We start from the raw sequence: 14,867 nt of genomic DNA, 5'->3' as shown, positions 1-14,867 counted from the left end.
GCAAATGGGAAATTTCCCCCTAAAAAAAAGACTTGTTGGGATCATCCTGTTGCTGTTGCGGTGCCCCAGCGCTGGGAACGGGGCTGATCCATGGAATCCCGGGTGATTTGGGCTGGGAAAACACAACCGCAAGCCCCAGGGTGCAGCTGCGGCGGGGATTTGCTGTCGGCAGGGCCAGCAGCCGGATGCGCCAAGCTCGTCTGTCACCGCCCCATTGTCCCTGCGGGCTGGCACCGGGCACCTCCGGCTGCGGACGGGATCCGGGCCCTGCCAGGGACGGGGCAGCCACGGGAATTCCCAGAGTGTTGCAATCAAACGCTGAATTAAATGCAATTAAAATTTGTTTGGTTATTTCAGTGTTAGCGGTTTGTGCTGGGACTGAAAATCCCACCCTCAATGTGCTCGAGGAAGGACAGCACAGAGTTAAAACACCCCAAATTTAGGGAAAAATTCTATTTTCCACCTAAAAATGCCATTTCTACCAGGAGGGGCTCCAGGAATTCCCCAGGGCAGGTAGGGCCAGGTTCCCTCAGTTCCAACCTGGATTTGGGCACTTCCAGAGATGGGGCAGCCACGGATTCCCTGGGAATTCCCAGAGCATTGCAATGAAAATTTGGGCTCTTTTTCGCTTATTTCAGCATTAGTGATAAGAGAATTTCATGCTGCCACTATGAAACGCTGCCACTGAAATCCCTCCTCTTTGGATTTAAGGAAAAACCACCTAAAAAAGCCATTTCTACCAGGAGGGGCTCCAGGCAGGTAAGGCCAGGTACCCTCAGCTCCAAACCTTGTCCAGCCTGGATTTGGGCACTTCCAGGGATGGAGCAGCCATGGATTCCCTGGGAATTCCCAGAGCATTGCAATGAAAATTTGGGCTTTTCTTCACTTATTTCAGTGTTAGTGATAAGAGAATTTCATGCTGCCACTATGAAACGCTGCCACTGCAATCCCTCCTCTCTGGATTAAAGGAAAAACCATCTAACAAAGCCATTTCTGCCAGGAGGGGCTCCAAGAATTGACATAGTAGAGTCAGGGCAGGTAGGGCCAGGTGCCTTCAGCTCCTGCCTGGATTTGGGCACTTCCAGGGATGGAGCAGCCACGGATTCCCTGGGAATTCCCAGGGCACTGCAATGAAAATTTTGGGCTCTTTTTCACTTATTTCAGTGTACAAAACGCTGCCACTGCAATCTCTCCCTTCTGGATTGAAGGAAAAACCACCTAACAAAGCCATTTCTACCAGGAGGGGCTCCAGGAATTGACGTAGTACAGGCAGGGCAGGTAGGGCCAGGCACCCCTGAGCGCCAGCAGCGACATTCCCGGGAATTCTGGCGCTTCCTGGCGCGAGTCCGAGCGGCTGATCCCGGCCACCACCTGTTTCCTCTTGGTCTTGTACCTCCTGTTCTGGAACCAGATCTTGACCTGGGTCTCGGTGAGCTGCAGGTGCCGGGCCAGGTGCGCTCTCTCCGGGGCTGACAGGTATCTCTGGTGGCTGAATTTGCGCTCCAGTTCGATCACCTGGCTGTGGGAAAAGGCGGCTCGGGAGCGTTTGCCCGGCCTGGGGGGCGGCGGGGCCGCGGCGGGGCCGCGCTCGGGCAGGAACGGCTCCAGCGGCGCCTCTGGAAGGGAAAAACGGGAAAGAACGGCTCGGGAAAATTCCCACATGGAGAAAAATCCCCGCTCGGACACAAGTTCCCAGCTGGGCAAAAATTCCCACTGGGAGAGAAATTCCCACCTGGGAGAGGAGAGGAGAGGAGAGGAGAGGAGAGGAGAGGAGAGGAGAGGAGAGGAGAGGAGAGGAGAGGAGAGGAGAGGAGAGGAGAGGAGAGGATGGGATAGGACGGGATTGGACGGGATTGGACGGGATTGGACGGGATTGGACGGGATGGGATAGGACAGGACATCTGGACAAAAATCCCCACTGGGAGAGAAATTCCCACCTGGGAGAGGATAGGATAGGATAGGATAGGATAGGATAGGATAGGATAGGATAGGATAGGATAGGATAGGATGGGATGGGATGGGATGGGATGGGATGGGATGGGATGAGATGGGATGAGATAGGATAGGATGGGATAGGACGGGATAGGACAGGATAGGACAGGATAGGACAGGATAGGACAGGATAGGACAGGATAGGACATCTGGAGAAAAATTCCCACTGGGGGAGAAATTCCCACCTGGGATGGGATAGTATAGGATAGGATAGGATAGGATAGGATAGGATAGGATAGGATAGGATAGGATAGGATGGGATAGGATGGGATAGGATGGGATAGGATGGGATGGGATGGGATGGGATGGGATGGGATGGGATGGGATGGGATGGGATGGGATGGGATAGGATGGGATAGGATGGGATAGGATGGGATGGGATAGGACAAGACATCTGGACAAAAATTCCCACTGGGAGAGAAATTCCCACCTGGGAGAGGAGAGGATAGGATAGGACAGGACAGGACATCTGGACAAAAATTCCCAGCTGGACAAAAATCCCCACTGGGAGAGAAATTCCCACCTGGGATAGGATAGGATAGGATAGGACAGGACATCTGGACAAAAATTCCCAGTTGGACAAAAATCCCCACTGGGAGAGAAATTCCCACCTGGGATAGGATAGGATAGGATGGGATAGGATGGGATAGGAGAGGACAGGAGAGGACAGGAGAGGATAGGAGAGGACATCTGGAGAAAAATTCCCACTGGGGGAAAAATTCCCACCTGGGATGGGATAGGATAGGATAGGATAGGATAGGATAGGATAGGATAGGATAGGATAGGATAGGATGGGATAGGATAGGATAGGATGGGATAGGATGGGATAGGATGGGATAGGATGGGATGGGATTGGATAGGATGGGACTGGACAAGACATCTGGACAAAAATTCCCACTGGGAGAGAAATTCCCACCTGGGAGAGGAGAGGAGAGTAGAGGAGAGGAGAGTAGAGGAGAGGAGAGGAGAGGACAGGACATCTGGACAAAAATTCCCAGCTGGACAAAAATCCCCACTGGGAGAGAAATTCCCACCTGGGAGAGGATAGGATAGGATAGGATAGGATAGGACAGGATAGGATAGGATAGGATAGGATAGGACGTCTGGACAAAAATTCCCACTTGGACACAAGTTCCCACTTGGACAAAAATTCCCACCTGGATAAAAATCCCCCCCTGGAAAAAAATCCCCACTGGCACAAAAATTCCCACTGGCACAAAAATTCCCACCTGGGATAGGATAGGATAGGACATTTGGACAAAAATTCCCACTTGGATACAAATTGCCACTTGGATACAAATTGCCACTTCGACAAAAATTCCCACTTGGATAAAATATTCTCACTCGGTCACAAATCCCCACTTGGACAAAAATTCCCACCTGGACAAAAATTCCCACCTGGACAAAAATTTCCACTTGGACAAAAATCCTCACTTGGACAAAAATCCCACCTGGACAAAAATCCCCACTCGGAAACAAAATCCCACCAAAATCACTTGGTTTTCCTCCTTACAGAGAGGAAAAAAATTCCTGTTTTCTATTCCAATTTTCCATATTTCCCGTGTTTTAATTTAATGGTGGGAGAGTCATGTAGAGGGGTTTTGTCTTCCTAAATTACAGGTTTTAATTAATATCCTCCAGAATTCTATAGGAACGGAGATCCAAGGGGTGGATGGGAATAGAGATAAGAATTGAGATAGGATAGAATAAAATCCTCAAAAAGGGATATTTTCCAGTACAGGAATAGGAATAGGAATAATATCCCCAAATAAAATAGGATAGGATTGAATAATATCCTCAAATTAAATAGGATAGGATGGAAAAATATCTCCAAACAAAATAAGATAGGATGGAAAAATATCCCGAAATAAAATAGAATAGGGTGGAATAATATCCCCAAATGAAATAGGATAGGGTGGAATAATATCCTAAAATAAAAAAGGATAGGATAGGAATAATATCCCTAAATAAAATAGGATAGGACAGAATGGAATAAAATCCCCAGATAAAATAGGGTACGATAGGATAGGATAGGATAGGATAGGATAGGATGGAATTAAATCCCCAAAAGGGAAATTTTCCAGTGCTGGTGGACGTCTCCCTCAATCCCAAGGTTCTGTTGTTATGTCCAAAATGGTACCAAAGGATTTTTTTCTGCAGGGTTCATATCAAGCCCTGCTTTGGAATATCCTCCCTGTGGGAAAATCAGAATTCCCAAAGGAAATGGATCCTCGGTCCTCATGGGAACGGGCAATGGGAGCAGCTCAGGGCAGGGTGCAGGGGCAGAGCAGGGAATGAATTCCTGCCTTTTCCATCCCATAACTCCAAGGCAATGCCAAGAGATTTTGGGGCAGTTTTAACCCTTTACAGCTCAAACTTCAGACCTGGCCTTGGATCTCCAGCTAATTCCCGATGGATCACCAGAGTCAGGAGCCAGGAAGGAGCTGAGCTCCAGGGAAGTCTCACCCACAAGAGCTAAAACCCCTCAGATAAATTTATTTCTGGAGTTAATCCCTTTTTGAGCGCTATCCAAATGGCAATCAGCCAATTCTTTTGGCTTTTGGTCATTGCTCCGTTTATTTTCTTAAGGTGTGAACAGAAGCTCAAGAAAAAACCAAGGGATTGAATTCCCAACTTTGCGAATCCTGGTTGTCCCTGGAACCCCAGAGCTTTTATGTAGGAATTTCTGCTCACAGAATTGGGCTGGAAAGCCAAAATTCCCCTGGCAGGGAGGGCTGTCTGAGGAGAGCTGGAACTGGGGAATCCCAAAGGGATTTGGGGCTGTTTGAGCTCGGCCTGGGATGTTTGGGCAGGGAAAGGCTGAGTCCCCTCCCCAAAAATCTTGTCCCAAAATCCTGTGTCCCACTGGGACTTTGGGACGCTGCTTCTGCCCCTCTGGGCAGCCCCTTCCCAAGGTGCCTTTCCTGGTATCTGCATCAAAGGGATTTTTTCCTGAAGCTTTTGTAGAAATGCATCAAATTGGGTTTTTAAGCAACGTTTGAGGCAGATTCTGAGCTTGGAGCCCTTTGGGGCTCTGGGGAAAGGTTCTCAGTCTCTGAATTCCTTATTCTCCTCTGCTCCAGCTCAGACATTCCTGCAGTTTAATCTGGGAGCAGCTCCAGGTCTGGATCCTGATCCATTCCCCGACCCTTGCTAAGACATCCCTGATCCATCCCTGATCCACTCCTGATCCACTCCTGATCCAAGGCACAGCCATCCCTGACCCATTCCTGATCCATCCCCTAATCCATCCCCTCATCCAAGCACAGCCATTCCTGACCCATTCCTGATCCATCCCTGATCCAAGCACAGCCATTCCTGATCCGTTCCCAATCCATTACTGATCCATTCCTGATCCCAGACTCAGACAATTCCTGAGCAATTCCCAATCCATCCCCAACCAAAGCACAGACTGTCCTGATCCATTCCTGATCCATTCCTGCTCCATTCCCAATCCATCGCTGATCCATTCCCTGTCCCAAGCACAGATTGTCCTGATCTATTTGTGATCCATCCCTGATCCAAGCACAGCCGTTCCTAATCCATTCCTGATCCATCTCCGATCAATTCCCTGACCCAAGCACAGACTGTCCTGATCCATTCCCGATCCATTCCTGATCCATTCCTGATCCATCTCCAATCAATTCCCTGACCCAAGCACAGACTGTCCCGATCCATTCCTGCTCCATTCCTTGTCCCAAGCACAGACTGTCCCGATCCATTCCTGATCCATTCCTGATCCATCTCCAATCAATTCCCTGACCCAAGCACAGACTGTCCCGATCCATCCCTGGTCCATCCCCAATCCATTCCCTGATCCAAGCACAGCCATTCCTGCTCCATTCCCAATCCATTCCTGCTCCATCCCCGATCCATTCCCTGATCCATTCCCTGATCCATTCCCGCTCCATCCCCTGATCCATCCCGGCTCCCTCCCCGATCCATTCCCAATCCATCCCCGAACCATCCCCGAACCATCCCCGATCCATCCCCGAACCATTCCCTCTCCATCCCCTGATCCTTTCCCCGATCCATCCCCTGATCCATTCCTGCTCCATCCCTGCTCCCTCCCCGATCCATCCCCCGATCCATCCCCCGATCCATCCCCAATCCATTCCCGATCCATTCCTGATCCATTCCTGCTCCCTCCCCGATCCATCCCCGCTCCCTCCCCGCCCAGCCCAGCCCTTCCCGCTCCCCGCTGTCACCTGGCTCGGCTCCCGGCGCTGTCCCCGGGGCTCCGGGGCGCTGGGGACCCTCGGGGGGCGCTCCCGTGGCCGCGCTGCCCGCGCCGCTCTCCTCGCTGGCCGCTCCCAGCTGCGCGTTCCCGCTGCCCGGGGCTGGCTCGGGCTCCCAGAGGATGTCCTGGATGAGGAAGGAGCTGCGGGGCCGTGCGGGGCCGGGCTGGGCCCGCGGGGCTGGCCCGGGGGAGCCGCTCATGGCCGGGGGGTGCGGGCCGAGCTCTGCCGCGTCCCGGCCGCTCCTGCCCGGCTCCGGCCGCTCCTGCCCGGCTCCGGCCGCTCCTGCCCGGCTGCTGCCGCTGCCCGGGGCTCGCCGCCTTTATCCGGCCCGGGCCCGCATTTATCCGGCCCGGCCAAACCTCCCGGGGCTGATTGGAGCGCCTGGCACGGTCCACGCCCTTCGGCCGGGGCTCGGCTCCCCCGGGCTCGGGCGCTGCCTTCCCCCTCCTGCTCGGGGCTCCCTCCTGCGGATCTGTGGGGTCCCAGCCGCCCCTCTGAGCCTCCCCTGCTCTCTCTGCTCACAGATCCCCCCGGACCTGACGATGGGGACGCGGATTTTGGGATCAAATGAGTCCAGACTGGGATTTTTTGGAAGAGCATCCTTGGAGGATGCGTCCATCACCCCAATCCCATCTCTGCTTCCCTCGCTGATGGGAATGATTTCCACCCCTGAGCTATTCGGGAAAATGCTGCTTCCAGGGGTGAAAGCACAGAAATAAAGGGGTTGGGTGGTTTTAACATCTTTTTGAGGGTTTTCCTCAAGTCATTCCCTGACGGGAATGATTTCCACTCCTGAGTTGTTCGGGAAAATGCTGCTTTCAGGAGGAAAAGTAGAGAAATAAAAGGGTTGGGTGGTTTTTACATTTATTTTGAGGGTTTTCCTCAAATGCCTCCACTTTGATGCACTCAGAGCGTGTCGGAAAACGGGGAAATGTCAAAGCTTTGCAAAGCTGCTCCAACGAGAGCCTGGGGATGATTTAAAAGCCAGGCAGAGCAGCTCCAGAGGCAAATCCTGGTATGGAAAAGGCTGAAAGTTTAAGTCTTCAGCTCAGACTAATCCCTCAATTCATGTAAGAAGCCTGAACAACTTTAACAACAAAGTCGTGGTCACCCAAAAGGAGCAAAACCTTCTCAAACCCAAGAAAAACCGCGAGGGGAGGCGCCTGCAGGAGCAGATTCTGTCCCGAGGACCTGATTGATTTGTGGTTGTTGGAAAACAACCCCAGTGTGGGGAACACGGGATTAAAAATTCCCCTTGGGCCATCCCAAGGCAAATCCATCTCCGGGGAAGGTCCCGTGGGAGCTCTGGTGATGCTCATGAGCAGAATCCCTGGGAATTGCGGGCAGTTTCTATTTAAATGAATCTCTAAATCTCTAAATACGAATTTATCAGTGACCTCCTCCAGCTCTGCTGGCTCCAAGCCCCTTTTCCTGCTGGAATATCAGCCCTGATGCCTTCTTTAATTCCCAGACTCAGCCCCTTCAGCCGGGCCTGGGGTTTTTTACCCTTAAAAAGGGAAACAAAAGATTTCCTCCAATCCCCTGCGGACTTTGTTGATTTTACGGGAGGTGTTTGGTTACAGCCGCCCGAAGCCGCCAGCGCTTCAGCGAACGTGACCCAAACTTGGCTTTCCCAGCCCTTTTTCCTTCCGCAGCCCCTGGTTTGGGAATTGTCCTCCCAAACTCACGGAACGCTTGGGAAAGCTCGGGAGCTCCAATGGCTCAGCCTGGGTTTAGGCAGAGAAAGGGAATTTGGGCAGAGTTATGAAGGAATTGGGAATATCCTGAGCTGGGAGGGACCCAAGGGATCATCGAGTCCAAATCCTGACCCTGGGCAATCCCAGCAATCCCTGAGGGCTTTGCCCGGAGCTCCTCCAGCTCTCACCATTCCCATTTCCAGGCTTTATTTCCTAAGGGAAGCCATTCCCTGCCTTATTTCTGCCTTTATCTGGGGGAGTTTCCTGGGATTTGTGGCTGGACCTGCAAGGAAAACTCCCGGCGTTGTTGGGGATTTCAGGTGAGCCCAGGGCTTGTCCCAGTGCCAGCAGCGACTCCCGGGGCAGGGGAAGGGAATTCCCTGGGAATTCAGGGGTGAAGAGAATTCCCTGTGGAATTACAGGGAAAAGGGATTTTCCGGTGGAATTGCAGGGAAAATTAATTCCCTGTGGAACTTCAGGGAAAAGGGAATTTCCTGTGGAATTGCAGGGAAAAAAGCAGTTCCCTGTGGAATTGCAGGGAAAGGGAATTCCCTGGGGAACTGCAGGGAAAAAAGGAGTTCCCTGTGGAATTGCAGGGAAAGGGAATTCCCTGGGGAACTGCAGGGGAAAGGGAATTTCCTGTGGAATTGCAGGGAAAAAAGGAGTTCCCTATGGAATTGCAGGGAAAAGGGATTTTCCTGTGGAATTGCAGGGAAAAGGGAATTCCTAGTGGAATTGCAGGGAAAAAGACCCTGTGGAATTGAAAGGGAAAGGGAATTCCCAGTGGAATTGAAGGGGAAAGGGAATTCCTAGTGGAATTGCAGGGAAAAAGACCCTGTGGAATTGAAGGGGAAAGGGAATTCCCAATGGAATTGCAGGAAAAAGGACCCTGTGGAATTCAGGGAAAAGGAATTCCCTGGGGAACTGCAGGGGAAAGGGAATTCCCTGGGGAACTGCAGGGGAAAGGGAATTCCCTGTAGAATTGCAGGGAAAAGGAGCCTGTGGAACTGCAGGGAAAGGGAATTTCCAGTGGAATTGCAGGGAAAGGGAATTTCCAGTGGAATTGCAGGGAAAAGGAGCCTGTGGAATTGAAGGGAAAAGGAATTCCCTGTGGAATTGCAGGGAAAAAGGGAAATTTCTGTGGATCTGCAGGGAAAAGGACCCTGTGGAATTCAGGGAAAATTAATTTCCTGTGGAACTGCAGGGAAAAGGGATTTCCCAGTGGAATTGCAGGGAAAAGGGATTTTCCTGTAGAATTGTAGGGGAAAGGAATTCCCCGTGGAACTGCAAGGAAAAGGAGCCTGTGGAATTCCCAAACTTGGACTACAAGGTAATTTTTGCCTGGATTATTACGATTTGATTTGATTTTTATTTTTCTTTGGCTCAGGTTTGGATGCTCAGGTGCAAATTGCAGATGGTAAAATTCAAAATACAAAGTGAGAAATGACGAGAGAGTGAAACCACAATTTCACTGATAAGTTTTTACTTGCAAATAATCATAATAATAATAGTAACAATAATATTAATAATAAAGGCAGAAATCCATACCTGTGCTGGGACTTATTAAGAAAAACAAAACCAGAAATACATCTAGAAATTACAGGAACACAAAGCATTAAATATTGTCAATAATATAAAAAAAAAAAGCACAGGGATGTGCACAGCCCCTGTTTTTCCCGTTATCCTGAGGAAGGAAAAATCCTGGTGGCATCCTGGGAGAGCAAATCCCTCGGGAGCGAGAGGGGCCAGACTCCGAATTATTGTTTAATAATAAATAATTTCTAATTGTTGTGTGCCAGAAGTCACTGTGGGGCTGTGGGGCAGCGTCCCCTTCTCCCTTTCCAGGGGTGGTTCCACTGTCCGGGCTGGCAGGAATCCTTTGGATTTGGATGGTGAAATCCTTGGGGTTGGCAGGAATTCTCTGGATTTGGGATGGTGAAATCCTTTGGGATTTCAAAAATCCTTTGGATTTGGATGGTGAAATCCTTTGGGATTTCAAAAATCCTTTGGATTTGGATGGTGAAATCCTTGGGGTTGGCAGGAATCCTTTGGATTTTGCTGCTGAAATCCTTTGGGGTGGCAGGAATCCTTGGGATGTGGCTGCTGAAATCCTTTGGGATTTCAAAAATCCTTTGGATTTTGCTGCTGAAATCCTTTGGGGTGGCAGGAATCCTCTGGATTTGGATGCTGAAATCCTTTGAGATTTCAAAAATAAATCTAGAAATTACAGGAACACAAAGCATTAATATCGTCAATAATAGAATCCTTTGGGTGTGGCTGCTGAAATCCTTGGGGCTGGCAGGAATCCTTTGGATTCAGATGCTGAAATCCTTTGGGTGACAGGAATCCTCGGGATGTGGCTGCTGAAATCTTTTGGGGTGGCAGAAATCATTTGGATTTGGATGCTGAAATCCTTGGGGCTGACAAGAATCCTTTGGATTTGGATGGTGAAAATCCCTTGGGGCTGGCAGGAATTCTCTGGATTTGGATGGTGAAAATCCTTTGGTGTGCAGGAACCCTTTGGATTTGGACTGCTGAAATCCTTTGAGATTTCAAAAATCCTTTGGATTTGGCTGCTGAAATCCTTTGGGGTGGCAGGAATCCTCTGGATTTGGATGGTGAAATAATTTGTGGGTGGCAGAAATCCTTTGGATTTGGATGTGAAATCCTTGGGGCTGGCAGGAATCCTTTGGATTTTGCGCCTGAAATCCTTTGAGATTTCAAAAAATAAATCTAGAAATTACAGGAACACAAAGCATTAATTATCGTCAATAATTAGGAATCCTCTGGGTGTGGCTGCTGAAATCCTTGGGGCTGGCAGGAATCCTCTGGATCTGGATGCTGAAATCCTTGGAGCCGGCAGGAATCCCTTGGATTTTGGATGCTGAAATCCTTTGGGGTGGCAGGAATCCTCTGGATCTGGATGCTGAAATCCTTTGGGCTGGCGGGAATCCTCTGGATCTGGATGCTGAAATCCTCTGGGCCGGCAGGAATCCTCTGGATCTGGATGGTGAAATCCTCGGGGCTGGCGGGAATCCTCTGGATCTGGATGCTGAAATCCTCTGGGCGCAGGAATCCTCTGGATCTGGATGGTGAAATCCTCGGGCTGGCGGGAATCCTCTGGATCTGGATGCTGAAATCCTTGGGGCTGGCGGGAATCCTCTGGATTCAGATGCTGAAATCCTCTGGGCCGGCAGGAATCCCTTGGATGTGGCCGCTGCCCGCTCGGGGCCGGGCTCTGGAGCATCGGGGCGCTGTCCCGGTGCCCGTCCCCGCTCAGCCCCGGCTCCCGGCGCCGATTGCCGCGGGCAGGGCCGGGCGCGGGCGCTGGGCACCGCCGGGGGTGGCACCGCCGGGGGTGGCACCGGGCGACACCGCGGGGTACGCGCACCCCGCCCCGCAAGCGCCGCCGCCGGGGCAGGAACTGAAGGAGAAAGGGCCCGGGATTGCCCAGGGAGCCGGGAAGGGCCGGGAGCCCCCCGGGCAGGGTTCGCCATCCCGCACCAGCACCGGCACCGGCACCGTGCGCGGGGGCAGCGCGGGCACGGCCGGCGCCGGGCTGCCGCTCCTGCCGCTGCCGCTTTGCTCTTGTAGCGCCGGTTCTGGAACCAGATCTTCACCTGCGTGGGGCTGAGCTGCAGCAGCGCCGCCAGCTGCTCCCGCTCGGGCCCGGACAGGTATTTCTGCCGCTGGAAGCGCCGCTCCAGCTCCAGCACCTGAGCCTGCGAGAACAGAACGCGCGGCCTCCGCCGCTGCCGCTGCCCCGGCGCCTCTCGGGGCTCCCCCGGATCCTCCTCGGCCTCAAAGCGCGGGGCGAGCAGAGATTTCCCTGCGGCAGGGAGGAAAAACAAAGCAAAGTCAGACCCAAATCCGGCTCTGTTCCCAGCGAGAGGGAGGGATCAAATCGGGAATGGAACCCCCTGGGAACAGGATGGAGTTAGGGCTGACAGTTCATAAAGTAAAGGTTGATACGTGGTAAATTTAATATGAATTTTCCCATAATATTTATTGAGAACTCAATAAATTCGCCCCCCATTTTTTTCTATTTTCCTTTTTTTTTTTTTTTTTTTTTTTTTTTTTTTTTTTTTTAAATTAAGCTGTTTCACGAATTCTGGATAAAAATTTCCTTTTTCTCTCCCTCCTAATGACGCCTCTGATGTTTTGGGCTGCCGCTGCCCGAGGGGCACAAAGAAAGGCGGGTACACAGCAGGTTCGAGCATTCCAGACCCCAAATCCCCTTTCCCCACTTATCCTGCTGTGGAATCCCGACCTCCGGCAGGATCTGCCTCCAGCTCCAGGAAAGCAGAATCCCACATTTCTCTGGATTTCGGCAAAACAAAAACCCCCGAAGGAGCTGGGAGTGGAGGAGGGAAAATCCTTAAATCTGAGAGGAGCTGCTGTTTAGGGGGATTTCTGATTTTTTAAGGAATTTGTGCGGCAGAGGAGCTGCCGGGATCAGGTCCGGCCGCGGCTGGGTATGCTCTGGGACACCCCGGCAGGGAATTCGGGAGTTCCAGGGGGTGCCCGAAGGCTCTGGAAGCAGGATAGTGGGGAAAGGGGATTTGGGATCTGGAATGCTCGAACCTGCTGTGTACCCGCCTTTCTTTGTACCTCCTCGGACAGTGGCAGCCCCAAAACATCAGAGGCGTCATTAGGAGGGGGAAAAAAGGAGATTTTTATCCAGAATTAATTTTATCCAGAATTTATCCAGAATCCGCCCCGGGTCCCCCTCTCCCAGTCTGCCCAGTGCTCCCGCTCTGTCCCCACCGGTTTCCCCCTCTGCCGCGCCGGGGCTTCGGGAAACGGGAGCAGAGGGAATTTGGGGATTTTAGAGAAGCGGGACAGCCCCGATTCCCTCGGGGATCCCCGGCGCTCCCGGCCGGGCGTGTCCCCAGCGGGGCCGGCTCACGGAGCGCGACACGGGGGTGACATCGACAGCGGCGGCCATGGGCGACCTCGGGCAGGAAAACCTCCTAAAAACCCCAAATGCAGCCCCCAGCTCCATCCACCCCGGACCGTCCCGTTTCCCCGAGAGCAGCCGGAGCTGCGGGGATGCCCGAAAATGCCCCAAACAACCGTAAAAAAACCAAACCAGCGGGTAAAAAAGAGGGAGATAAAGGGAAAAGGGAGGAAAAGGGGAAGAACCAGAGGGACCGGCGGGGGCGAGGTTGTAGCGCTGCCCTCGGGATCCGCGCCGGGGAACGAGAGCGGCTCCGCGGGGTCCCCCCGGTGCCTCCCCGCCCGTCCCGCAGGGTCCCGCGGGCACTCACGCTGGCCGCGGCTCGTCCTGCCCGGCTCGGGGGACCCCCGGGAGCCTCCAGCTTGAGGATGTCCCGCACCGAGAAGGGCGTGGGCAGCATCTCCGAGCGCGGGGGGCGCCGGGGCGCTGCCAGCCCCGCTCCCGGCTCCCACCCTGCACGGAGCAGCCCCGGCGCGGGGGTTCCGCGGGGCGCGGGGGTTCCGCGGGGAGCAGGGGCAGGGCCGGGGGGCTCTCCCTGCCGCCCGGGGGGCTCCGGCTCCCCATGCGCTGCCCCCTGAGCCCCAGGAAGGAGCAGCCCCTTCCCTTCCCTTCCCTGCGTGTTTCCAAAACAAGGGAGAGGAGGGAGGGGGGCAGGGGGTGCCGGGCTTTGGGTTGAGCCGCAATAAAACAAATCGAGTCCATTTGAGCTCCATTAAGGTCACATTAGCCGGCGGCTCCGGCAGATAAGCGCTGATAAGGAGCGCAGACCACCAAGCTCCTGCGGGAGGGGAGGGGACGCTGCGACAGGGACAGCTCCGGGCCCAGATCCCTCCCAGTTTGTCCCAGTTTGTCCCAGCGCTTCCTCGGCTGAGCTGGCAGAGCCTTACCAGGGCGGGCAGAGGGGTCAGGGTACCCCCATGAATTGGGGTCCTGGGTACCCCGTGGGACAGCGCGGGGGTCCTGGGGAGCCCCTCGGGCCGGGGGTGATGCTGCGCCTTATCTGAGCCCAGGGAGCGGCGATTGCCATTAAAATTCCAGCCGGGCTCAGGGCGGGTGTTTCGCTGATAGCCCTGACAGAGCCGGGCCGGCCGCGGCCGGGCTGGGCCGGTGCCCCCGCCCAGGGAAAGCGGCCCGGGAGGGGAGGGTGGGTAAATAAACGGCCCCAGGCAGGCAGGGAAGTGAGGGGCTGCCAGCAGGAGGGAAAATAAATCCAGAGGCTGGGGGAGGAAAGGGCTCGGAGCCCCGCACGGGTCGGGTCCAATCCCTGGGGAACGCCCGGGCTCATTCCCAGCCCCTGGGTTTGGCCCCGGGTGCTTTCACAGCCCTGCCCATGGGGTCCTATCTGAGGCATTTCCCAGCCTTTCCACCGTTCCCATTTCCCAGTGCAAAGTTGAGAATTTTGGTTGGACACACCACGGGAATCACCGAGCTCCCTCCCCAGGTTTTCAGGCTCAGGGCTCAGCATCCCCTCAGCATCTCCTGAATCCCTTTGGTGGGGGGAAGCCCAGACTCTGCACGGTGATTTCTCTTTTCTTACACTCTCCTCTTCCTTTCCTTTCCTTCCTTCCTTTCCTTTCTTTCCTTTCCTTTCCTTTCCTTTCCTTTCCTTTCCTTTCCTTTCCTTTCCTTTCCTTTCCTTTCCTTTCCTTTCCTTTCCTTTCCTTTCTCTTTCCTTTCCTTCCTTTCCTTTCCTTTCCTTTCCTTTCCTTCCTTTCCTTTCCTTTCCTTTCCTTTCTCTTTCCTTTCCTTTCCTTTCTTTCCTTTCCTTTCCTTTCCTTTCCTTTCCTTTCCTTTCCTTTCTCTTCCTTTCCTTTCCTTTCCTTTCCTTTCCTTTCCTTTCCTTTCCTTTCCTTTCCTTTCCTTTCCTCTTCCTTTCCTTTCCTTTCCTTCCTTCCCTTCCCTTCCCTTCCCTTACCCTTCCCTTCCCTTCCTTCCCTTCCCTTCCTTCCCTTCCCTTCCTTTCCCTTCCTTCCCTTC

The 14,867-nt window shown here is 53.3% G+C and overlaps 2 protein-coding genes across 2 annotated transcripts; both read right to left on the bottom strand.

The window, feature by feature from the left end:
* Positions 1-1,233: 1,233 nt before the first annotated feature.
* Positions 1,234-6,852, bottom strand: NKX3-1 (NK3 homeobox 1). Its single transcript, XM_077191637.1, has 3 exons — positions 6,770-6,852; positions 6,201-6,550; positions 1,234-1,616 (listed from the first exon to the last, which is right to left on the bottom strand). Exons 1-3 carry the CDS (start codon positions 6,850-6,852, stop codon positions 1,234-1,236), a joined length of 816 nt encoding a protein of 271 aa, XP_077047752.1.
* A 4,354-nt stretch (positions 6,853-11,206) lies between these two features.
* Positions 11,207-13,290, bottom strand: NKX2-6 (NK2 homeobox 6). Its single transcript, XM_077191636.1, is given in 4 exon segments — positions 11,207-11,491; positions 11,493-11,513; positions 11,515-11,759; positions 13,164-13,290. Coding segments are annotated over 4 exon segments (678 nt in total).
* Between the last annotated feature and the right edge of the window lie 1,577 nt (positions 13,291-14,867).

Source organism: Agelaius phoeniceus, chromosome 30 (assembly GCF_051311805.1).
Source record: "Agelaius phoeniceus isolate bAgePho1 chromosome 30, bAgePho1.hap1, whole genome shotgun sequence".
Lineage (NCBI taxonomy): Eukaryota > Metazoa > Chordata > Aves > Passeriformes > Icteridae > Agelaius > Agelaius phoeniceus.
This window is presented reverse-complemented; position numbering and strand designations above follow the sequence as displayed.